This window comes from Aphelocoma coerulescens, chromosome 2 (genome assembly GCF_041296385.1).
Source record: "Aphelocoma coerulescens isolate FSJ_1873_10779 chromosome 2, UR_Acoe_1.0, whole genome shotgun sequence".
Classification (NCBI taxonomy): Eukaryota; Metazoa; Chordata; class Aves; order Passeriformes; family Corvidae; genus Aphelocoma; species Aphelocoma coerulescens.
In genome coordinates, this window is record NC_091015.1 from 142,557,030 (window position 1) to 142,583,251 (window position 26,222).

A 26,222-nucleotide genomic window follows, 5' to 3' on the forward strand; every position below is an offset into this window, starting at 1 on the left:
TAATAGATAAACAGCATACTAACTTGACAAACATTAAATATTTCCAAAAAGCTGGTATGCCTGGCTTGCCATATCTTCCCAGTTTGATAATCAGTATATTTGAATAATTTTACTGATGCGTTTCTCAAGCTTGCTTAGAAGGTCATTTCAAAGATATTTTTGGAGTGCATACTTCATTCAGTATGGAATTTTTGCTGTTGGAAAAGGCAGTGGGACAGATCTAACATGGCAAATAGTCTTGCTGCTACTCACCTATTTATTATTCAAGTCCTTAAAGTTAGTTACAAAGATTTTCTAGCACTTCATATGAAACTGCTGCTCCAGCATTCCCTCTGTTTATAAAAGCGTACACTGAAAGACAACATCCATTTCTCAGCAATAACCACTAATGACTCTACAGCTGCTCCATCATCTTCTCCAAGCACTTCATGCTGAATTTCTTATCAGGCTGATTTGAAAGATCTAGCTTCTTTCAACATGCTGCTTGTGACTAAGATCTTCTGATAACGTAATTTTCAGAAACACTACCCTCTTGGCCCCATAAGACAACATATCAACAAATAAAATCAGTAAAAGACTTATTCATCAGTAGGTTTATACTTAGAAAATTAAACACAGTTTAAGGTCTGAAGTGTTTCCTAGTCAAGGACACACAGTTTGTATAAAAGCTCTTTGGTGGAACAGAGTGGAAGAAGAGCAGGGAAGGGGGGAACTAAAACCTCAAACTGCAAAGGTCCTTAATCGTGAATTTGAATAACTCCTTCCCATACCGAACACAAAAATAATACCTTAAGGAAAAGACCATGAAAGTCAGCAAAAACAACGGGTGATTATAAAACCTGAAAGTTGTTCTAGTGGTCCATATGCACAGGACAGGAATTTTTTTTAAATTTAAAGTTCAGAGAAGTTTATTGGATTGATATGGAGTTCAGAAGAGAGTATGTTGACTGTCTGCAAACAAGCCTGCTTCATAAATGGCCCCATCCATTTGAGTCCCTTGTAAAGACCCATCAGATTCTACCATTCCGTTTCTTAGCTGGTGAAAAGATTACAATTCTATGTACCCAGCAATGGTTGAAATGTAATAACATTTAAAGAAATAACTACCGTGTTTTACTTTGCAAAAGGAAATAGTAGCAAACGTGCTAGTACCCCCTTCCAGAAAAAATAAGTTACTTTGTCCATGTATCATCCTTTCTGCTGGACACGATTGAGATGAAAAAGGAGAAACACAAGACAGGAAATAAAGTACAGTTTAATGCAGGGGAGAAAAGTACTAATTCCTTTGATTCATTAAAATAACATTATACCCAGCCCCCTCCCACTGATACCCTCACTGAAGTTACAAAAGCAGTGGATGATTTTCTGTACAGCCCCAGCCTACTTCATTTCACAATGTGGAGCGCAGGCAATATTTTGAAACACAAAGTAGCAGGAAAGAGTATTCATAGGTTCAAATGAAAAGTGAGTACAGCAAATTCCAACAGTGAAGGAATGCAAAAAGCACTAGGAAAAGAAGGGAGTATATTAATCCATCAATAACCCATTGACTAAAGAATATATAATCCCAACAGTGATTTCATCCCTTATTTACTTGCTCATTCTTCCTAAAACATCAAGCTAATAGCAACTTATTATTGCCCTCTTATATTCCTGAGGCTGCCATTTGGTAGAAATGCAGAGCTCACCTTTGGTGTACAATACCTTTGTGGTTGCTGTATCACACTAGGAAATTCATCCACTTATGCTTTTTTTTTTTACATATAAATAACAAAATATATTTAAGTTTGAATAATAATCTTTATTTCTTTATTAGTTTATTTGTAAAAGGTACATTGTAATCCTGAGCTACTGCTTTTATACATTTAGCATCATACAAAGACAGATCATTTACAGTTTGATCATTTACATTTATTGTGCTCCAAAATCCTTATCCGAATATCATTTTGACTTAGCAGGAACATAGATAATTTAAATTACATGTATCCCTGAAACATCCATATTAATTTACCCATCTGACCCCAATATCTAAATTACTACAGTCGTCTAAATCACTCAGGACATTCCTTCTGAATTTAGCAAAAACTTGTTTAAAATTATAAAGATGGGCAGTGCAAGAACTGGTCCCTCAATCCTTTGTGAATACATCATTAGAAAAAACTTTCTGTTTCCGTATTCTCTTGGCAAGTCAGTGCTAAATTGACAAGATGTACTTTGATGGAATGGTCCAAGTAATAGTTTACTCATTTCCTTATTACAGCAGTTAATGAGAATTTACAGTGTCTCCCTTTGCAGTGACCAGTGTCATAACTCTCCCAAGCAGGGAAAATCTGATGCAATCAGAGGAAAGTAAGAGGCAACCCATCACCATCTTATTGTCATCTACATGACACTGAAGTATTACAAACCAAGTCATATGAAATGCTTCCCTTAGACCCTGTAAAGGAACTTGTACGAATAACCAGAGTTAAGTTCCATAATCCGAGCATGGCTTTTAGGATTTGCCAGTTTAAAAAAAAAAAAACTGAAACAACAAAAAACCAGAAGAAACCAAAACCTCAGTCCCAGGATCCTTGAGGAGAAAGCATTTATCCTAACTGAAATCCAATCCTGGATAAATGGAAATTTAACTAGACTATCAAAATAGCATCTCTCTACCTGAAAATCTCCAAGCATACAGTGTTTACAAATGTCTCTCTAGCAACAGTGTCAGTCTTTTAAACACGCACGACTTTCATTTCCTGAATAAGGTCACTATGATCTTAGGCAAAAGATGCAGTAAAGCAGTTCAAGCAAAATGCTTATTGCTTAGGTTTTAAAGCAAGCCACTTGAATATAGTTTTAGTTAAAATGTTAAGTACAAATGTGAAGCTACTGTAGAAACACTTATAAACACTCTTGCTTTTGAATTCTTACGATCATCTAGAAAAATGGCAGACAGATTTTAACATAACAAAGGAAATGTAAAACTTAATACTGTCTGTTGAAATAAAATTCAACGCCTATAAAGACAGAGTTATGAACATGTAAACACAGCTTTAGTATTCAGAGCTAGGGAATCTAGCAGCAAAACAAACTATTTGCATATTATGTAGTGCAATGAACATTTGTTCTTAGAGACCCCCAGTCTTTAAACTACTTTGAACAGAATGGAATCCTTACAGGAAAGGTTTAAAAGTGTCCAAGATGTAATATCCAGAACTACTAGATGTTCATCTATAACCTAACAATTTCTCTATGCAAAACTGTGCTCTGGATAGCTGACTTTAATGGCTCCCCAGTAGCAGGCTCGAATGAGGCAGATTAAACCTAAGAGATAAGCAACAGCCCAAGAAACATATGTTGCGTGAAATCGCCTGGCGAAATCTTGTGTACCGACCTAAAAAGAGAAAACAGTAGTGTCAAACATACAGCACTATCTGTTTTTCAGGGAAGAGCAAGTTTATATTAAGGAGAAGCGTTTCAGCACCTTTTCAACTCTGATAAGGGTAAATTGGGTATTTTATTGGCTGAATTTTACATAACCACAGGATAACTGAGCTTGAAAGGGAGATCAGGAGACCTTCTAGTGCCAACTCCCCAGTCAAAGCAGGGTCAACTCTAGGGTGGATTTTAACCCAGTTAGACCCCAAGTAACTCCAAGGACGGAGGCTACACAAGCCTCTGGACAAACCTCATGGAGAAATGTTTTCACATAATTTTCAAATTCAGTAAGGTCATTAAAAAAAGGAAAAGAAATCTGTCTCTCACTGTTTTTATTTCCGGCTGTTTTTTTTCTATTAGCGAACCCGGAAAATCCTTCATAACTCATTTAAGCTCATACATAAATTATTCAAGTTAAAATGCAAGTTAGAGGCATAATGAGAATTACACCTATGAATTCACTGGGGGTATTTCCTTGCATGAACTTTTCTGGGATTCCCAGGTAGAAAGTTGGCTCTAGTAACCCATATGAGATACTGGTAAGCCAGATAGCTTTCCACATAACAGAGTAACTACAAGGTGAGCCTTTTAATTTGTAAATAGCTTATTAACTGGTTTTACTCCTTACAGCTTGTACAAATTACAAAGACACACATATTTTAGCACTTGGAATCCCATTCACTGCAGTGGAACTTATATTTCTGACTATACAGCAACATATATTTCTGGAAACCTGGAAGTTTTGAGAGCTCTAGCAAGAGCAAGATGTTCCAGTATTTCTACAGTGAAGTGAACCATTTTTCATAAAACTGCAGTTTTTAGAGATGAAGAGTCAAATTTAACATCAGAAAGAAGAGATTCTCGAAGTGTCAGAATACCTTTTTTTTTTACAAAAAAAATTACATTTTTCTGGATAACTCAGATGATTAAGTCCACAGTTTTAATAGAGATGACAAAAACCACATCAATTTAGGAAGTTTTACGCAAATGCTGGGGAAAGAAGAGCTGGTCAACTAAGAGAGCTCCTTTTAACATGGACACCCCTGCACACAGCTGCAAGTTTATCATGGGACATCACTCACAGTTAATCCAACACCAATGAAGATGCATATCATTCCAATTGTGATATATGCACAGCAGCGCCTCCGTGGCAGCGCACTTCCAACAGAAGAACTGTTAGAAAATAAATGGTATTGTAAATTAAAAACAAACAAAAAATCCCAAACCAAACAAATAACGACCACCACAAAAACCACCCCTACCATCAACAGTAACTATTTTAAAGGGGAACTATCAGTGATTATCTAGTACCTAAAAATCTAGGTGCTTACAAGAAAGAGAATGGTGCCACACCCACAGTTTGAGTGCCTACCTTCTGTACCCACAGTGCACCCCAGTAATTGTCTTGGACAGCCTTTGGATGGCAAAGCTCAAGTTTGCTTTCCAGCTTCCATGTTGGTTGCAAAACAAGCTTCTGGCTTTTAGTACATCACCATATGGCTTCAATACTTCACCGCATCCAAGAAACTGAAAATAACTTCTACCACCCCTACATGTCATTAATAACAACCTTCAGTGTCCATTTCCTGGATATTCAGTACTGTTCAGTGGCTAAACTGCTCTGAAGATAAATACAAATCATTTTAGTCACAGACATGTATTTTTTTTCCATGTTCAACATCTCCAAATACTGAAATTCTTCAGGCCGTTAAGTCAGTATTAGCAACTTGAAGAACATGACAAGTTCTTCTTACTTTCCAATTTTTTTCAGAGTTCTACCACAATTTACATGAGCTGCACAAATCACTTCTGACAACCAAGGAAAATAAATCCCCTGGAAGTTCTGTCACTCATCATCTAGACTATGAACTCCAGGACAGACAGCTCTGTCTCTACCTGCTGCACCAAGCTATTACAATGCTTCACTCAAACAGAATATAAAATGCAAATAAAACATTACATTATTTACTACAGGCTAGGAAAATTATTCCAGAAGCTCAGCATTGTTTAGCAAATACATCTTCAGTCACACATTTGCAATCACATACAGCTTACTAATGAAGGAAATAGGAACATGATTTAAGTCCACTGAAACACGGTTAAAAGGACTAGAGAAGCAGAAGTGCTTTTATAAAACATGTATTACCTATCTTAGAGGTGCTTTGAAGCATGCTATCATTAGTTAAGTACTTCATCCCTTTCTGGGAAATCAACACACCTTTGGAAATAGTGTAATGCTTTCACTCTGTGTTTAAGGATGCAAGAGAAAGTTGTTTTCATCTCAAGATAGTTCAACATATTCAAGATAAATGCATAATAGAAGAAAGTATGGCTAAATTATTGAAGTAGTACATGTGTCATATGACTGACCAAATTTCTGGCTCCAGTTAATTAACCACATAGCAAGGCCTCATATGCTTAGCATGTGACTAAAATTTTTTAAGCATTTGTCTTAGAAAGCCTTCAAATAGATTGCTTTAAGCAGCTTTACTTCAACATTACTTCTTTACAAGGAATTTCTAAAATGTTCCGAGAAAAAAAAACCAAACCAACAAACAAACACCACCACAGTCCTCAAGCTAACACACGGAGCTTCATCTTTCAAGGCAAGAGTTGAATAAAGTGACTACTCACAAGCCATTTTCAGAGGAGCTGGAAAAGTCCCCAAAACAGTACTGCTCATTAGCTTCCATGGGGAAATGACTTCCTTAGCAAACCCTCACAATACACAGTGAAATGGGACACTGGAGGGTGCTTGGGGTATGATTAGGGTAAGAGAATTCCCACTTGGGCAAATAATGGTATCTTACCCTCTCACACCTGCACACACTCCCTCAAAAGCTATTCTACAGCCATTCCACAAAAGGGATATGTTGTTCAACTCCAAGTTACAATGAGTTAAAAATAATAAAACCGAACAGTAGTTTTATAAAAGGGGAAAAGGGAAGAGACTGAGCTTGCCAGAGTGACCTTAGGTTCCCTCCTCTGCAGGATTTCACGGCTACGTACTCAAAGTTAATTCTATTACAGAGCTGGATACCATAAGATAATCTGGTAAAAGTGTCATGTTCAATACACCTAAAACATACATGATATTTACTGTGCTGTGTATTGCATGCAGAGACAAAGCTCATTCTGGAAAAGAGACTTTCAGTTTCAGATCTGACTTGCAGTTTTGCTTTTGTAATCATAACATTGCAGGTGCTATGTGTATTTTCCTCAAGCTGTGTCTCCTCCTATCCAGTAAAAAAGGCTGGGGGAGAAACCATCCACTCAAATACCACAAAATGGAAATGTAAAGAATGTCTCAATTTAGCTGCCTTTCTCTTTCCACAGAAAGCAATGATTAAATAAAGATATTAAAGTTTATACAGTCACATAACAGACCTAGGAGTTCCAATAAATCATAGTTCATTTTTCCATCACCTCCCAACAGTGATACTAGCCACCGGCCAACTCTAGATAGTGAAGCTTCCCTCTACCCACCCCAAATTACAAATAAAAACCCCAAACTAACTTAGAATAAAGAAAGCTGAAACTCTACCCCAAAAACCTACCAACTGTGACAACTTTGACAAGCACATCTGGCAATATTAAAAATGGGATCAAAAGAACTTTTTCACATCACAGAAGCAACCAATTAGTTCCATTGTGGGAATATGAGGGAACTCTCTACAGAGCTATCTAGAAAGCAGCAGTTCCTTCTTCCAAAGCTGCTGCTGAGGAAGCAAAGGCACCTGCCAGACCTTTGGGCAGCAGCAGCAGCAGATATAAAAAATGCCAAATCCACTATAGCATCGGGTAGTAATTAGAAGAGGGGAAAATCGCCACACGGGACAAAGGCTGTAAAAGTAGCAGCACAGGAAGGAATGCTGGGTCTCTTGTGCTCCAAATAATAGGAATTATGACCAGGATTTCAGACATGCTTTTAAGAGGAAAACTAAAATGCTAATAATTTGAAGCTGAATAGCACTGTTGAAATTAGCCTCCACAGTACTGATGGGGTTCCAACATCTCTCTCTTTCCTGAAAGTCCTTTATGGGGCAAAGATGTTATAAATTCATTCGGGTTCATAGTTTTAGAAGACCTTAAAAAGTAAAATAGATAGGTTCTAAAAGAAAAAAATATGTATTTGACATTCTGAAATAATAACTTGTACCATTAATTCTCTTTCTAGTAACTGAATTCATGATCCTGAATTTTCTAGATGACTTAATATACATCTTGAGAAAGAGAACAGCAAACAAAAAACCACTTCCTGCTTCTTCTCCATCATTAAATGAGAAAAATACTGGAAGCCTTCCCTAAATCTCTCACTCTTGGAAAACAAGCTGATAAACATCTGGTATTTCAAAATACAGAAGAACACTAAATCAGCAAAAAGAAACAGTTTCTCCCCCATTCCCAGGTGTCACTACAAAATAAAACTGTATCATGACAATTTCCTCATTAGCTACATTTGGTTTCCCAACGCAGTGGATAACATGCAAGGAAGGGCCTGTGTCAGGCAGAGCCACTAAGCATCAGTAAGGCTTCTGCAAACAATTTACCTATATGGACATGACAGGTTTATAGTCCACTTCCAAAGAGATTTGGTCATTTACCAAATAAGAATTTTATTCTCTACATCACAATTAATTTCCTACATTTCCCAAGTTATTTTGCAAGACAAAACAAGCGCGTCACAAAACAAAGTTGTATCACAATGGTAGCACATAGATGGGATTAAAAACAAACAAGATCCTATTTCCCCCTACATTCAGGTACGAGAGGTTTAAGTACTATGAGGCATGATGACTTTATTTCTCCCTGAACATCATTTCATTATTAACCTTTTCATGTAATAACTTCTGATCTCTCCTGCAGTTTCAGAAGACATTTTTAATATAAAGATCTAGTACCCATCAACCAAATGGAAGGTCGTAAACAATTTGCAGAGATTCACTGCACTTTTAAAAACATTTGAAACAAAATTATGAAAAATACTTGAGAATCTACAAGTCTCAGCCGATGTCTCCTTGAAAAGCTTGCTGTAGCAGTGATTCAAGGTGCCCTTTGCCTTAATCTACACTATCCTTTTTTCAGTGACAATCATCAACTGAACCAACAGAAGGAATGAACAGTTCTACATTTGGCTACTCAGCTACTCATGAAAGAAGTTTTGCATTAATAAGATGAAACCCTACATTCCCTTCTAACTACTTGGCTATGATGACCTCTGACAAACTCCTGATAGAAAGCAGGTCACCACAGTTATTTATTCCATCATCATGACTCAAAGTTCTGTCTCACCTATGCTGTGCCCTAAATCCATGTATTAGAAATGTCTATGCTGCTGGAGTGCAGAACTCCCAGCCATCACATATCAAGTGTGGGAAAGCACCAAGCAACTCATTCAAAGCTAAATTACAATATTCCACAGTTTGCATCCTCAGCCCAAGGACAGACTTGCCTACTTGTTAAAATTTGTTTTGCCTTCTGCAATACAGCTGCCATGCAAGCTGTAATTATCACAAATTGCACTGCAGAGAGGCTCCCACTTTCCTACATACAGATAGCATGCTTTGCACTCTATGGAAGAAAATACCATGAAAACCTTTAAATTCAGCTGGAATTTAAATCAGAAGCAACATTAATCAACAGAAGACAGACCAAAAGATCACATGCTGTGACTTTTGACTGTTGCTTGGAGCATGGTTTATTTTGCTGCTTCTATTGTTGGGGTTGATTTCTTTTGTTTGGTTTTTACTGTTTGTTTTGGTGTTTAAGGTTAAAAAACAAATAATACTGACCTAAGGAGAGTCAAGAGAAAAGCCAAGGTCAGCTAACAAGGCTGACATAAAATGTAAAACACAGTTGCAATTAGTTTTAAACCAAACAGCAAAACTCCAACCCCTCCCCAAGGACTGAACCGACTTAATGTGCCAGTACAAACACCCCTGCAAAGCAGCATCTCCTCAAGACTGAGTTTATTTACCCTAAGCAAATTAGAACATATCCACAACTCCACACCGGGTTGGTTACACCCCTGCGGTTAAACACAGCACTAGACTGACTTCTCTATCAAATACTCCAACAAAAAGACTTCAACCAGTGTTGAAGGCCAGGCCATGCCCACACCTACACTACATTTATCCTAAGCCTTCTGCTTCCTAAGGGACCTACTAGTTTTCCTACAACATGCAACACAGCTGAGGCTCTCCATTCCCAGTGGAAAACACATTTGCGCCTTTAACTGGAAGTCACACTTGACTGTCAAAGGAAGACAAATATTTAAATAAATCAGCAGGACATGAAAGTCTCTGAAGTAGTATTTATGTCTTATTTCACACCCTGTGGCTGAGGTTCCATAAAAATGTAAAGTATGTTAGTAGTGCAACAATTCAAATTAAGAATTCCTAAGCTCAGATAAGAGAGGTCAAACAAATACTCAAAAGGAGGAAAAAAAAACAACCAAAACCAAAAAAACTCTTATAGCTCTTGTATTCTCATTTTTCTTGTTCTTGTTGAAGTAATAACAAATGAATAGACCAGTTATTCCACAGTAATTCATAAACATTAAACAAGCTAATGCATTAAGATGCTTAACACAAGTTAGTTGTTGAGTTTATAGTATCAGTAAGCCCTCTTTCAAATTAAGACAAGATTACTTCCTTTCCTCCTTTTACAATAAAACAATTCAAGTTCTACCTTTAAAGATGACATCTGATTACTGCTGTATGAAGAGGTAAAATTTCAAGGACATAAAATGTTAATTTTAGCAACCCATTCTTGTCTATAGTTAGCTACTTATATTTGCTGCTGTCAATTCAATCAGAGCATTTTCATAAATGCAGGTTGGATTTGTCAGAGTTATTGATTTTTACACAAAGAATGGAGAATTCACATGCACACAAGATCTGCTTTAGCCTTGAACTTCAGATAAACATGAAAAAATAATCAGCACAGCCAATGCATTTTACTCCAAAGACCTTTACAGAAGAAACACTGGCTGCTTCACAGTAATTTGTATAACCTTGCCTTCAGAGAACTTACATTTTTTTGCAGTGTGGGCATTTTGCTAGTGTGTTAAACCTCAGTTCCATCCACTGTAAAAAGAAAAAAAGAAAAAAGTTGAAAAAACTGACCTGAGAAAATGGTTGTTGCACTTAATGTCAAATGTCACTATGAAAATATTTTGCTTCTCAGACTTTCTTTGACTTGTTTCTTGTTTTATTCTATAAATAGGATGCCCTTTCATCAGTGGCAACATCAGATTGGTATTCCCATGTGAACATTTCCCATGACTTGCCTTAGTATTATAGAATTTTCTTGGTGTAATGTGGTTGTATCCACAGGCATAGTATGGACAACATTATAATATTAATAGGTTTTCTTATCCTACTTAAAGACTATGAATATACCCTGAATCAAAATAAGTGTGTTTTCTTTGGCACAATTACAGACAGAAGTATTTTCCAATCTTTTCCCAACCCTTGCATCATTTATGAAAACTAAGTTATGGGTGCACAGAAAGATTAGTTAAAGAATATTTTAGAAAGCAGATATCACGTATTATATCAAGGAAATAACACTACTGGCTACTTTACACAACTGTTCAGAAGGTGATATGTAAAATTGTCCATGGCCACCACCTTCCATGCTCAGACTAAAACCTATGTGGGAAACAGCCTTAGTGAAAGCAATGCCTGGAACTAACTCAACCAGGGGATACACAGTGATATACTCACTTAAAAACAACAGGTTCTGTTAAATTTCATTCTGTGATAACCTTAGTATTAAACAAGCATTTTAAACACATTTGTCTTGATCAAATGAATAAGGTTATTTTTCTTCTCCTTGTAAGCACTTATTTTGTAACTGCAGCTCTCTTCTGTTGCCTTTCTCAACTGGAGGTTAGTTGAAGTTTTTTTGGTGGACTACAGTTTTTGTCTCCTCTCCCTTCTGGATTTATGCAGAAGTCACACTGCAAGTTAATAGCAGGGGAAGAAGCCACAGTGCAGATCACCAATGCCTCCATTAGGACCTGTCCTATCTCCATAAGAAATCTGAAAGCCGGCCTGCTGAAGTGAACAGTGTTATAACTGCTACAACCACAAATCAAAATCAGAGCCCATCCTTGCATGGAAGGAAAGCAGCACCAACCTACAGCAAGCACCATTTAAATGCTGAGAAGAAAGTTATGATTTTAGGAGTAAAGAAAGATGTGTCTTCTCATGCCTTGTCAGTATGAAGAAATTTTGCTGTGAGCAAGGTTTCAAACCGTGGTATTTATAGAGCATTTTCCTACCTCTTGAACATCTCACTCAGTTTTATTTACTTGGGGATAAATCTCCACTAAAAAGAAATCCATCTTTTTTTTCCTTGTTCTGAAATATCCATTTACACATTTACAGAACAGCTATGTAACTGGTATTATTTGCTTACAAAACCTGACCAAACTGATTTAGCAGAGTTTTATTTTATTCCTTAATAAAACTTCTGTAATACTCCCCACCCAAGCAAAGCATTTTAAGAGCATTAATTCTACTTCCACATTCCTGGCAGAGGAGCAAGTTAAGTATTTTTCTGCATCCCTTTCAAAAACCTACTCAATTTCCCTTAGTTCTACACAGTCAAAGTGGGATAAGATGCAGTTGTCAGTACTGGGGATGGAGAGAGGCCTCTCCAGAGCAGTTATTTCAGCTTTTTAAACTGCAGTTCCAGAAATAAAAGGGAGTCTAATTCCAGGATCTATATTTTATCTACTTGTAATTCAACTTCACTTCCATACACCAGTTTCACTTCTATATCACAGTGTAGGCAACTGCATTTCTTTAGTTACTCATTAACCATCTTTCCAAGGTTTTAAAATTTCTAATAATTAGACTAAATTATTAATGGCTACTCAAAGGTATTTGGGCTGTAAATACTGATGGAAAAAAGAGGCAGCAATAATGTTTTCATTGAGAGTTACATGGAAATAACAGAAGCAGTAACTGTTATGATGCCTTTTACACAGACCAGATGTGTAGAAAAAGAGCAAAATTGTGACAAGACATTCAAACTACACTAATTCGAATCATATTAGCACAGTGAGGAAAGGTTATGTGCATGTACACTCTAAATCATGCTTAAGCTGGCATTTTTTACCCATATTCCAAAGTGTTTTATAGTACCCAATATTGACTCATGTTGTTAAGAAGTTACAGTTACATGAAATTTAGCTCTCTGCTGAGAATACAATGATTTTTTAAATTGAAGCAATAATACAGCCCAAATTCCTGGTTAGATATACTGAAACACAGGTGAACAGATGAGGAATCCAGAGCTCTTCAGTGTTTCAACTGTGGACAAAAGTAGACATCCATCAAAGGAATTACTAGAACAGTCAAACATTTTCCTTCTGAGACTAAAATAGTCCTCAGTGCATTCAACACAAGACAGTGAAAAAAAAACCAACCAAAAAAAAAAGACATATGCACATAAATACATACACAGTCCTATATACATAGGCATACATACATAGGAAGCAAAACAAGCTTCCCCTCCACTCCCCTCTGGTCTTTTGGGAAAGCAAAATACTTCTACAAACTAAAACATGTCTAAGTTTTCTGAAAAGTTTAATGGGTTTTCTATTCAATTATTTCATAAGAAGTAATTTTTGTATTTGATTAGTTAAAAAAAAAAAAAAAAACAAAACAAAATTGACAAAGCACAAGTGACAAGGCACAGTGCTCAGCCTACAGCCTGTGGCTTTCATAGCTTGCTCCTAGCTTCTAGTCCTTGAGGTCCCTCTGAAAACAGGAGTAGCAAAAAGATGGCAGAGAGGGGGAGGACACAGGGACAGCCCTCCCTTGTCCCCCATTTCCAAAGGCAACTCAGCCTCTGACAACCACAGACCACTGCAGGCAGAGGCTCCTTAGGGAAGGACAGCAGGGAATGACCTGCTGCTGGCAGAAACAGTAACTTCACAGCCCAAGTCCAAAAGCTCTCAAAACAGCCCAAACCAGATCAAACTCATATTTAGCAACACAGTTAAACCCTCATCCTGCCCTCCTTTTCTATTCTACCCCTTTTTCCACTTGTCAAGTCCAAATCTGCCAGAAACAGTAGAAACCTTAACACAGAAAGAACTTCTATCAGGTTACCAAGGGAAAAAAAAAAAAAATCTGATTAACAAGATGTGAAGTACTGATAGTTTGGCTAAAATTTCACATCAGTACTAAGCCAATTTTTCAGCTAAGACAGAGAAACTTTAAGGCACTCCATAGCAAGGAGCATGCTTTTCATAATTTGTGAAAAACATCCCCCCACATGCAGAGGCAAGCAAAGCACAGCCCCCACAGTTATGTTTTCAAATGGAATAAAAAGCCAAACCAAAACAAACCCAACTTGGAAAGGTGGTGAACAAGCTAAAACTCTTAAAAGAACATAGAACATGACAATTTGACTTTTCCATCCCAGGGATTCTAGCTTTGCCTATTTTTTTTCTTTTTTTAACTGCCGAGTAAAGTAAAAGGGATAGCCTACTGAGTTGCTGAGAGATGCAATCCAGCACTACGTATTTTCTTCACAACAAGGAGATATCAAAAGGCAGAAATACTTACTCAGAAACTGAGTTTCCAGGCTGGCTAAAATGCTTTTTTGTTGCTTCTCTGCTCATTCTCAAATCCAAGCAATTTCCTGATTTTTCTTAACTAAAAATTTTATTTTCAGAATCTCAGACCTAATTACAGAAAAAGTGGAAGCAAAAGATTGGTGGGAAAGCTGTGTAACATGAGGAAAAAAGAGTTTGTTTCTTGATAACTCAGCATAAAAAAATAGCAAGCTTCCAATTTCTAATGGTTCAGAGAGTTTCTTATGAAGGGACAAATTAGTCTTATCCTGGCAGATAGGACTACGAAGTTCTAAATGTTTCAGTTCCCTAAAGCAACCAGAAGATATGAAGTCACATGCACAAATCCTAAACTAGAAAATTTAGCCTTTTAAGGCATAATCTAGTAGTTATGGGCAAAACCAGCCTTGGTTTTACTCCCTTATGTTCACCTGAAGTAGTTCATAGCTTAAACTACAAAGTTAATTTGGACTGTACTTATACAAATAAATAGGGGATAAAGACAAGTAAAACTCCCATGCTTGTGAAAGTCCCTAAAGATCAGCCAAAAAAAAGGCAAACAGAAAACCCGCTTCAGCTATCATCAGTTTCAGACTACTGTTCTTCAGCAAAGGTTTTAAGAAATTATGTATTTTTTAATATATAAGCAAACTTACTAGATAGAATGTTTCTTGAGCATCTCTCTAACTGCTTTCCAGTTAGCACACTACTTGTAAATTCATCATCATAGTTTCTCTTCGGAAAAAATGAAGAAGAAAGAAGCATAAGGGCCATCTCCTGCTCCCTGCACTCATCATCAACTACAACAGTTAAGACATCACAGCACACCTGTCCTGGATTCAGCTGGGAGTGCTGATTTTCTTCTTAATAGCTGGTACAGTGCTCTGTTTTGGATTCAGTAACAATGTTGGTAACAAGCTAAGGTTTTTAGTTGTTGCTAAGTAGTGTTTACCCTGAGTCAAGGACTTTTCAGTTTCCCATGCTCTGCCAGCAAAGAGCTGCACAAGAAGCTGAGAGAGAGCACTGCCAAGACAGCTGAGCTGGCCAAAGGGATATTCTATACCATACCACAGAACATTATGTTTGGTACACAAACTGGGGGTTGGCTGGGAGATGCTGATTGCCGGCTGGGCCAGCAGGTAGTGAGCAACTGTATTGAGCACTACTTGTTTCTCATGGGTTTTATTCCTCTCTCTCTGTTTTCATTACTATTATTACTGTTATTATCACCATTAGCAGTATTTTTCTTTTTGTTTCAGTCACTAAATTGTTTTTATCTCAATGCAGAAGCTGTACCTTTTTTCCAGTTCTCCCCACCACTGGGGCAGGGGGGCCGGGTGGTGTTTGCAGTGAGCAAGCAGCTGCGTGGTACTGAGTTGCTGGCTGGGGTTAAGCCATGAAAGCACCTCACTGATCCATAAACCTGAAGACTTGAAGGCACAAGCCTATTTCATTATAGAGCCTATCACAAGCAAACCCTTCTCTTTCTGCTGGTACAAGCCAACATGGAGTGGCATCCCCTAAGCTTCCTTTTTCCTTGCACAACATGCACTTGAGTATTCTCTGATCTTTATGAGTCTTATAATCCTTTGTTTCAGGAATGTGCCACCTCTCTCGTGACTGCTACCTTTAACTGTACCCCTTCCCTAGCCACTTCCTGCAACTCACAAACCTGACAGATTCAAGCACGGCTGGATGATGAAGCCAAAGCTAGCCTACTTGTGTACTGCAATCAAAATTCACATGTGGCAGCACCTTGCCCATTTAGAAGGCTACAGCGAGTTCAACAGCAGAAGAGTATTCGTGCATCCTTCCACTTCAAAAATGGGATAAACTGTCACTCTCGCATTTAAACCAAAATCCCCAGTTCTCCAACAACCTACAGATATGCCAATGGCAAGTGCCATAACCAACAGCTTTCAGGGGCTCATACAGCAATGACAGAACTGCTCTCTCGGCCACTGCAGGACACAGCCACCCCTACAAGCCGCGACAGAACCTGGAAGCCCAGCTTCCTTTTCCAGCACTGTCCACTCTCACATCACTAAACAGTAAGACAGACTTTGGGCTTTATCTATCCATGCACAGAAAGACTGTTAAAGGTTTTCTTAAAACACATATAAAGATAACCAAATGCAGCCATACATCCATAACAATGAGTACAGAAGAAGTTTTGGTTCCTCAATGACGCCAGACAGTGAGGCAATATACTCTTAAAACTGCTTACAACAAACAGCTTGAGGGATAGCACGGTGAGGCAAGAAGGAGAATCTGATGCTTTACTTACAAGGAATGTATTTCCACAGTGCCCACACACCACTCTAGTTCCATCTGGTTGAACTGGCAAGGCAGGTTGAGCTGGCTGCTCTTCTGGAATCAGCATTACTGGACCAAGAGTAATGATGCGTCTACTGTGTTGAGAACATTAGATACACATGTAATTAAGCTACCAAAAGAGAAGGACGATGCGTTTAAGCAATTAGCTCAGTCGCTACCAAATATTCGTACACTTTTAAACTATAATCTACTTGTTGAACAGCTGATGCACCCAGTTTTGGTCTCTCTCCAAAGTGTTTTCAGTTTTAGAAATATTCTCTTTCCCTCTAAGATCAGCCATACAAGCCTAAACCCTACAGAGATCAAAGACTTGCAAGCATGTGACAGACAAATGAAAACTTAATACCCAGGGTGAGCAAGCCCAAGAACTGAAATGTACACACCCATGTGAAACATGTAGAAAGAGTAAGGATCTTCCATAACCTAGTTCTCCTTCCCACACTACTAACAACCACATCAATATAAGAGGCATATCCACATTTTGCACAGTAAAAATTCCTTTCAAATTGAGTAAATTAAAAAAGAAAACCACCCTAGGTTGACTAAATGCAATCAATTTACTTTAAAAGTTTCTAAGTATTTGCTTTTATGTTCAATGTGTTTCCAATTTAATGATACAATTTGTCAGTCCAAAATGACAGTACCCAAATTAACCAACTAGAAACAGAATGAGGATGAGACTTCTTAGAATGAAAAAAGTGAAGAGGAAAATTAAAGCAACATTTAATTTGCATTGCATCTCTCTCCACCTACAACCAAAATTTTATTCTGAATGGCTTTCCTTCAATCTAGTCTTCCATTTAGGGCATGCTCCCAACTCTCTCCTTCAAAGTACACCAATGTTGTTCAGTTTCTAGCAAGACAAATACATAGACTATCTTAGGGAAATGGCTTAAATGTATGCCTTTGAGATTATTTTAATACAATTAAGGAGTTTCTGATTTAGTTTAGTTACCAGCCATGTAATACATATAACTGAACTATCCCATGAACATTTTTGCACTCTGAGAAAATGTTTTGAATGTTTTGAAGTCCTCCCCAGCAGAGCATTAGTGAAAAAGAGTAATTGCCACAAGTCTCAAACTGTTTCAAAACCAGAGCAGCCAACAGACTGGTGATTTGGGCACTTGGTGGGGTAGAGCTCCCATTCACACATCTGCAGGCTCAGCCTTCCTCTCCACTTCTCTTAGAGCTGCACCACTTACAATCAAACTCCTCCTACCTCTGGAATCTTTAACACCTTAAGCCCAATGGTAAGAACAACCACTATGGCAATCACAATTGCTTCTTTTATAAGCAGTGTGTACATTAAAGTTGAGAGCTGAGAGAAGAATGAAAACTCAGCATAACTAAGGAGAACAGGACTGAAGCCAACCTACTGCTCCGTCTCCCATTTTGCTCTGAATCCCTACTCTGAACTTAGCAAAGTGAGTATCCTGTGTGTTTACAATAACTAAATCTCCAAGAAATTATGAATGTTAAGCCCCAGAAACAAGAAGTGGATTTTCTTCTGTTGTTCTTTACATTCTTTTTGACTTACAAGGTAGCTAAAATGGGACACACATCTGAGACTAGAAGAAGAAACTTTTTTCCTCTTTAATCTTAAAAAAAAAATATTCAAAATGGACACTGGTACTACATGTGTCTGTAGCAGTTCAGTAATACTCTGTAAGTGTCCATGTAAAGAGACCAAGGCTGAACTTCTTTTAGTTTTAAATACTCAACACAAAGACAACAGTTGCTTTAAAGAAAACTATCTCAAGGCACTGAGAGTATTTTATTCTTACCAGTTTGGTCTTGGACAGCCTATTTTCCGAGATGTATCCTTACAGATAAGGAGACAGTTACACTGACATCTAACATACTTCTTCCCTGAAGGAGGGTTTTTGATTGGCTAAACAAAAGAAAAAACAAAGAACCACAACCACCAGAGAACACACATCAGAAGTCATAGCAATTCACTTTTTTCCACATAACAGGATGACAAAGCAGAACAACTTCAGTGAAAAGTTCTCGCTAACAGAGAAATACACTTCCTCTTACAGAGGAAACTTCAGAGTCAACAGAAAAAACTTCTAGTTTTGTTTCTTAAGAAGTGAAAATTTCCTTACAACAATCAAATTCTGCAAACTCACAGAAAAAAACATTTGTATTTTAGCAATGACAATTCAAGGCTTCAGTTCAGTTTTTTTTTAAAATGTGAGCTTAAATAGTGATATATTAAAAAAAAAAATTAAAAAAAACCCCAAAACACAACCACCCAAAACCAGTCAAAACACCAAACAACCTTTCTTGCCAGGTACAATGGCTTTGTTTAACAGTGAAAGGATCACAGTCTGTTTCTTGGTCACTAAGAGAATATGTAGACATCACTGAACTGCAATCTTATTCTAAACTGTACTGAAATTATCTTTCTCCAACCTGGGAGTCAAGTTTCAATGTCCCTTTCATACAGCAAATCAAAAGGTGCACAATGCTTTGTTTGACTTAAAACATATATGGGACAGGAAAGTACTATCAGTGGCAGGTTCTCTACTCTCACTTTTAAGTGGAAAAAAAATTTCCTGCAGTTTTAAGGTTTCCTGTTTTCTGGACATAATTTAAAGTTCTTTTCATATAATAAATATACAATAAATCCATATAATAAACCTAATCCAGTGTTTTTCATACAAATGCTTGCAGTAGCTGTGGAGCACTGCAGTATCACATTCCAAAACTAAAACTGGCTGGAGAAAAAAAAAAAAAAAAAAGAAGCAGGAGGCCAAAGAGGGAAGACTTCTGTTAGGAGGAAAACAAACAAATAGGTCTGTGTTCACTGGAAAAGAACCTAGGACTTAAACATTTCAAAGTCGTTTTATTGTGGTCTGTTACAAGCTAACCAAGTGACCGAATAGTATTTCAGGAGAAAGGCATTCATCCAGGTAGAGGTGCAGGTTAGTTACTTTGTTTTTCCCACTCTCAGAATAACTCAATTCTGCATTTCTCTTCATCCCATCAAAACCAATTTCATCCTTCTTTACAGAAGAGTAATTACTGAAATGACATCTTTGCTTTTGGTCCTCCTTGGAAGGAGACATCCTGCACAGCCAGCTCAACTGCGTGAACATTTATTCTAACTGCTTATGACCATCCTTGTGCCAATATGCCTCGAGCTTGCACGCCAGCCACACTGGCAGTGAGCTGGGCTGACTGTCCTTTTCCCTAGGGATGGCAGGAAGGGACCCACCCTGTCCAGGTGAGGACATGCATTCTACCCCCACAAAAAGAAAAATGCTAAAAATCCATTTTACCGTAGCTTCATTGCAGACCGTGCACTTAACCACATGTTGGTGCAGCTTGCCATCCAAATTAATCAGTGACTGGCACACACGGCAGTTTATCACAGGAACACCGCTGGCATCTGGACTTGCAATGGCAGTGTACGGAGGAGGAAGCTCTGCTGCAAGAGACAAGGAAATCTCAGCTGAAAAACCAGAGGATCCTAAAACACTTCCAGCAAATATTGTCTCTAGAAGTCACAGCCTCAAAAAAGGAAAAAAAACCCACACACCCCAAAATTCAGTGTTTATACTAAACACAGAACAAACCTAAGTTTGCTTGCCCCTTCTCCACAACTTCTGTGTTGCCAAGCATCATCCACAGCTGTAGGTAAAGCAAACCAGCAACATAAACACACAGTAAATCACCCCAGAAATGTGGATCCAACAAAACTCATCTATGTAACTTTATTTTCACATCAACCTTTTGCAGTCTTTAGAGAATACACAGAGAAAAAACACTAAAAACCCCCAAACCTACTACAGATTAGTAGCAACCAGAGACTGGCTTTTGAAGAAAAAGACCCCAGAAAATAAAACAAGACACAGGTAGGCAGAGTCATAAACAGTGTAAACAAATATCTAAAAAGACTGAAATACAAACAAGTGTTTATTGTATCTTAGCAAATACTACAGGTAAAAGCACAGAAAAGTTCTGCTAAGAGAACAGGTGTTGGATAGGAAGTGGCATGAAATGCTTCCTTTTTGAGTATAACAACAGCAAATTTATGCTGCCTTGAGAAAAAAACCCAAAGTCTCCGAGTTTCTGCTTTTAAGGGTTTCAGATATCAGGAGCCAAAGTACCAATGCACAAGAAGGTCTTTAGTTACTTTGGAGAGGCTAACACAAGGAAGGCTTTAGTGGCCTCAGGCCTCCATGGAAGAGCAGACTTCAGGCTCCAGCTTTGTCAGTCTTGAGCCCACAAAAAAACAGGGAGCAAACACTGAAGGTCCTCTGAGGCTTAAGAAGCCATGGAATGAAAATCAACACAGTGATCTCTCACAAGCTTATCACCACAATTCTTTGGCATATAATAGCACTGACTTTTATTTCATCGAGAAGTTCAGGGCTTTTCAGGTAAGCAAATAAAGAACAGGCATATTCAGTAGTTCATATTTACCTTTTAGTAAATACTAGTAGTTTGAAATGCTCTGCAGCCTTGAGCTTCAATAAGTTTTTTAAAAATTAGATCCAAGCAGCTAACAAACTCTTCAGAGAAGCAGTGAGAGATCAGCCTACTCCCCGTTACCAACAGCATTGAGCAGAGCAGTATCTGCTGGAGGGTGGTGAGGGAAATCACAGGCTGTTATCAAAGCTGACAAGCCCGAGTATTAAATTTAAGCCTGTAAGAAAGCGCTCATCCACTCCTTCACTCTGTCTTGAAGTGAATGTCATAAGCTGGAGGGATACAAGAAACCCTGTCTGCCCTTCAGATCCAAAAGTCATCACACACCTTTGAAGCAGCAGTGCTGTCCAGCATGCTCTATCTCTCTTTGCTACTTGGTCTACATATGACCCAGACCTGTGCTTGATTTTAACTCACAGAGGCAGCAGGAAAAAGACGGATACCTTGAGAGTCTCAGAATCACATCCAATATACTTGAATTATTTCAGATCAGAAACAAAATTAACTTATATGCAGCAATGCAGTTCTGAATTCATGACACAAACTGATGCTCCATTTCTTGAGCAAGCCAACTTCACACGTCAGCTCTGATACACTGGTTACAGTTTCAAAGCAAATTATCAGGTAGCAGTACTGTTATTTCTTCTGAGGAAATACATTCTGAAAAAATGCAGCATCCAGAAAAAAAAAATTAAGTAACAGTATTTTGCAGTACTGTGATACCCTATTTTAAGTAAGGCTGCCACATGCAGGACATGAGACATTACAAGACATTAAAAAACAAATGCACACAAGACAAAATCCCAACCCACATATTTTGGTAGAAACAAGCTCAAGCCTACTAGAGCACTCCAGAAACCAGGTTAGAGACTTGGATGATGGGGACAGCAGTGTCTTAACCACAATGGCAAAGTCAAGCCTGCTGCAAGGGGGTTTTGGCAGTCAGCAGGCTGCTTAACTGCTCCTGCAGCGAGCAGCTGACGCTTTCTGGCTAGGGGAACAGGCAGCCAGAAAACAAAAGGCATGTTCAAAAGGCTAAACACCAAACTCTCTGTCAAGACACCTCTACAGTTCACTCCCAGCTTTAAGGTTGCTTTTCTGAAAAGCAACAATTGTTATACAAAAGTTCTTGATTTTGTCCTCTCCCTATAAAGTGTGACTTCCTCAATTCTGTGAGCTGGGAACAGGGTAGCTGTACTAAAGCAAACAATATCTTTAAGGGTACCAGAAAGTGAAGAAACACACAGCTGCCAGCATTTCAGCTTTCCATGATCCTGGAACACTTCAAAAATTGACAACCATACCTCCTAGACATTTATAATTTTCTATACCCTATTTCCGAGTGATAACTCCTAGGAGTTTGAAAGCTGGTTAACTGAGGTGCATGAGCCCCTACACACAGTGCCAGCCACTTCTCCAGCCTCATACTGGGGCTGCTTGGCTTCCAGGTAAGCAGCCTCACTGTTCCTGTCCTGCTGGCTCAGCAAATATCAGATAGCAAGCGAATAATGGCTGCTTTTCAGAGCCGTGCTGCAGCAAATAACATTTGCTATGGAGCAGAAAAGCATGAGGTATCTTGGCACTGCAACCTTCATGCTTAAAGAAAACATGCATTTTGAAGAGCTCCAAAAAACAAACCAGCAAAAGCCACCAAAATTAAATGTAAAGAAGAGTATATTGGGGGAGGGTGAGGGGTGGGGGATGGTGAAAAGGAAAATAAAGACATTGTGTCAGAGTTAGCTGGTCATTACTCCTTAATAAAAAGGTTTCAAAGCACATTAGCATACTTTTTTTTTTAGTGTGACTATTTTTTTTTTTTTTGACAGCTTGAATTTCAGGTTAACTATAATATCTCAAACCAGTTCATAAAGGTCTGTCATGCTGGACATGACTGGGTGGTAAGCAAGCTTCACATATACACCAGGAGACATTTAATGAGATAGTGAATTCCCTTCTGCTGACACACCAGTGTACAGCTGTATTATCAATTTTTCTTAAAAAAAAAAAAAAAAAACAACAAAAAATCCAAACAAAAAAACCCCCACAAAAACAACAATGGGAAAAAACCCAACAAAACAACAACAAAAAAACCAAACCAAAAAAACCTAACAGCAATTAGTTCAGCAAGATTAGCAAAGTGCCCTACCATGCAGTACATCTGACTTCCTCCTCACCCCCACAGGATAGCGATGCAATGGCAGATATCCCATTTGCAACCTGAGAAATTCCTTGTGGTGCTTGTGCACTTTCCTCCCTTGGTAGTTGAAGGGTGGAAACCACAGAAAACCACTTGCAGCCTTCCTGGGTCAAACAGAAATGAGTTTGTTTTATTTGATTCAAAAAAAAATTCTTTATCATTACCTGAGAGGGGGTGGGTAAGGGAAAAAGTTAAATGATTGATGTCAGAGATAAGTTGTTAAGAAGTAAGAATGCCCGGATAAAGCCAAAAAAATCAGAAACAAACAAAAAAGCACTGACTAATCACCTTACTACAGGGAACAGAACTGATAGTCCCACCCTTTGTGTTCTGAAAAGTTTCTTACATACTGTGGCCTGCATCCACACTGAAAACATCTTTTCTTGCTTGCTTCCATCATCAAGAACAAACACTGAGCCATTACCAGGATTCAACCATCCACCAGTTAACACGGGAAAGGGTCAGCTGGGTCTCAGCTGCAGCTCAAGGGAAGAGAAGGCTACCTTCAAACCATGGTCTCTCTAACTTTAAGTTCAGGGTGACATATTGGGCACAGTAGATAATTACAGGGATAAACCTATTAATGTACATTCAGGTGGTAGTTTTGACACAGCGAGCTTCCTCCTTCCTCTGCCACTCCACACTATCCAGGTGATGTTAATCAAGAAAGCTCTGCAGAAGAAGTTTGCTTTGGAAACAAACCCAATTTTTCCACAAGAATGCTCCTTCCCTCAAAGTCTAGCCTTGTGCTAGGGAGAGAGATAAAGACTGCCAGTTAGCTAAAAAGGACGTTTAGCTTCCACAGATCCTGTCACTAAGGAAAGCTGACGGAGCAAGGGAAGTAGAGCTACTGGGCCTATGTCACAGCTCTGCAAAATTCTGATCAGAGTAGTTCTGAAGTGCTACCTAGTATGTTTGCTCATGGACCTATCAAACAAGAGATATTCAACATTTAAGAAAGCTCTGTGTTGGTTCCTCCTCACTTTCAGGAACAAGCCATTTATCTCAAGCACCACATCCCATCGCAAGTGCCCAGCCAGTTATCACAAGTAACAGATGCCCATTGAAGACACATGAGGACAACGAGCTACCAACTGAAATGAGCATTTAGAGTCCAGCTTGTTTCCAGGTCATGAGTTTTATCCTGGGTTCAAACAAGAGTCACTAATCTAATGCATTTTCATTATTTTTAAATTTATAAAGACTTAAAAAAATACAAGAAAGAAACAAGATTGAAATGTATGCAAAAGTAATGGTTACAGTATAAGGATCACTAAGAATAAAAACATCAAACACCAGAATGTAAGCTAAGGTGGGTATATGGATTTTTTTTTTTTTACTTAGGGGATGATGCCAATACTATACAAATTGATTGCAAATAAGCCCCAAATAAAAACTAAAGCCTCCAACCTCTGCTATTTTTTAGGCCAATATTCCTTTGTCCAGTTCAAATCAAAGTAAACAATCAACACAAACTACAGGCCTAACCAAAATACGTTTTCACATCAAGACAAAAAGGACTAGCTTTCCACAAGTTCAAATATTATTCAAAACAGACAGATGCTCACTCATTCTAGTTACATGCATGTCATGAATCTATATAGTTAATAGAAATTATTAAGAAAGGACCAACACACTGGAGCTATTGAGATAAGAACTGTAATCTAACATTTTAAAGGGTACTGCTGGCAAAGCTACTCTAATCTTATTTAGTCTTCATTCCTTCAGCTTTCTCCACACCTCAGTTTCTCCTCTAAAACGGTTAACTGAAAAAAAAAAAACAAGCGAAAAAACCCCTACTAATGTACTTTGATAACATCCTAATTTATATTTTCTAAGTAATTTTTTTTCATCTACTTATTAAATCAGTGAGTATTGATCAACAAGATGATTTTTCCTAAGTCTGTGCAAGAAAGATAATACCATATAATTATGCTAAGACTACAGATTTGTAACCGCAGTATCGGACTTGCTTTAAAAATAAAGCCAAAACCAGCTATGGCCTTGAAACGTGTTTGCAAGGACATCCTGGTGGTTTTGTACTTCAACTACCACATTGCACTGAGTCCCTTCGTTTTTTCAATGCGACTGCCAGGACAGGCGCTGACCACACCTGGGCACCTCTGGGCAGTGACGCTGCGATGGCCACCGGCGATGGCGACCTGCGCGCTGGGCTCCGCTGAGCTCCTGCGCTGTGCCCCTCCCGCAGCTGCCTGTGCCCAGCTGAGCTGCCCTCAGCTCCGGATCTTCCACTTAATCCTGCTCCTAATTAATGGGGAAACCCAAGTCCAACAATTACCATGCAAGCTGCGGCATGCGAGCGAGTTATAATAAGCAGACCGGTTCGGGCTTGTTCTGCCCCTGCAAACAATTATTTTAATTTCTTTTATTTTTCCTCCTGAGCCGCTCAGGCCGGAGCGCGGCGGGGAGCACGGCCTGCACCCGGCACGGAGCGGCGTTACCTGTTGTTCCCCACCGGCGCCGGGCGGGGCGGGGGCTCCCCCGGCGGCGGCCCCCGGCCCGGCCCCGCCGCCCCCGGCCGAGGCGGGGGGAGCCGCGCATCGCCGCCCCCGGACGGAGGCGCCGCGTCCCCCGCCAGCCACAGCCACAGCGCCAGGGCCACCCCCCGCCCCGCCGTCCCCCTGCCCGGCACGGCGCCGGGGGGCCGGCAGCCGCCTTACCTCGGGGGCTGCTGTCCGGCAGGTAGGGCGGCGCGGTCGGGGTGACACTGCCGGAGCCGGGCGCGGAGAGCAGCGGGGAGCGCTCGTCCACCCCCTCGGCGGCCATGGCTGCGGCGCGGAGGGCCCTGCCCGCTGCCGGGCGCGGGGCGGGGAGGCGGCCGGGCCGGCGGCGCCGGGGAAGGAGCGCAGAGGAAGGGGCTGGGAATGAATGAGAGAGGGGCGGGGAGGAGGGACGGCGGGGCGGGCACTGGGCCGGCCGGCCCCCCGGTACGGGGTAATGAGCGGGGCAGGCCGGGGGCGGTGTCTGGAAGAGAAACGTACCAGCCTCCTGTAAATAAAATTTTCCAAAAAAAAAGTGCATTTGTTGAGTTGTGTGGTTTTTTCTGGTTTTATTTGTTTGCTTGTTTTGGTAAGGTTTTTTTAAGCTCTGTGTTTGGATATTGACATCAGTACCGGGGAAGTGCTATAGTCGATTTAGCTGGAACCAGGCCCCTTTTCAAGAGCTCTGGGGATGCAGACGGACTGAGGCGGCACTCACCGAGGT

The 26,222-nt window shown here is 39.4% G+C and overlaps 1 protein-coding gene across 2 annotated transcripts; it reads right to left on the bottom strand.

Annotated features, from left to right (window-relative positions):
• Positions 1-1,237: 1,237 nt before the first annotated feature.
• PIP4P2 (phosphatidylinositol-4,5-bisphosphate 4-phosphatase 2) lies at positions 1,238-25,868 on the bottom strand. Of its 2 annotated transcripts, none has more exons than XM_069005079.1 (7): positions 25,679-25,868; positions 19,648-19,793; positions 18,145-18,251; positions 16,308-16,431; positions 10,459-10,511; positions 4,506-4,596; positions 1,238-3,379 (listed from the first exon to the last, which is right to left on the bottom strand). In XM_069005079.1, exons 1-7 carry the CDS (start codon positions 25,782-25,784, stop codon positions 3,236-3,238), a joined length of 771 nt encoding a protein of 256 aa, XP_068861180.1. In that variant the 5' UTR covers positions 25,785-25,868; the 3' UTR covers positions 1,238-3,235. The 2 variants fall into 2 exon arrangements, with proteins under 2 accessions (XP_068861180.1, XP_068861179.1); XM_069005078.1 differs by having other exon boundaries at positions 19,648-19,796.
• Positions 25,869-26,222: the final 354 nt, after the last annotated feature.

What these genes read in the sequence shown, in the direction of transcription:
- PIP4P2 (XM_069005078.1), bottom strand. Translation starts at nt 25,784, where the DNA reads ATGGCCGCCGAGGGGGTGGACGAGCGCTCCCCGCTGCTCTCCGCGCCC. An exon ending in GGCTGTCCAAGACCAAACTG is followed by an intron (nt 16,432 to 18,144) that starts GTAAGAATAAAA and finishes TTCTCAACACAG; the next exon opens with TAGACGCATCATTACTCTTG. An exon ending in TCATTGGTGTTGGATTAACT is followed by an intron (nt 3,380 to 4,505) that starts GTGAGTGATGTC and finishes TTCTCTTTTTAG; the next exon opens with GTCGGTACACAAGATTTCGC.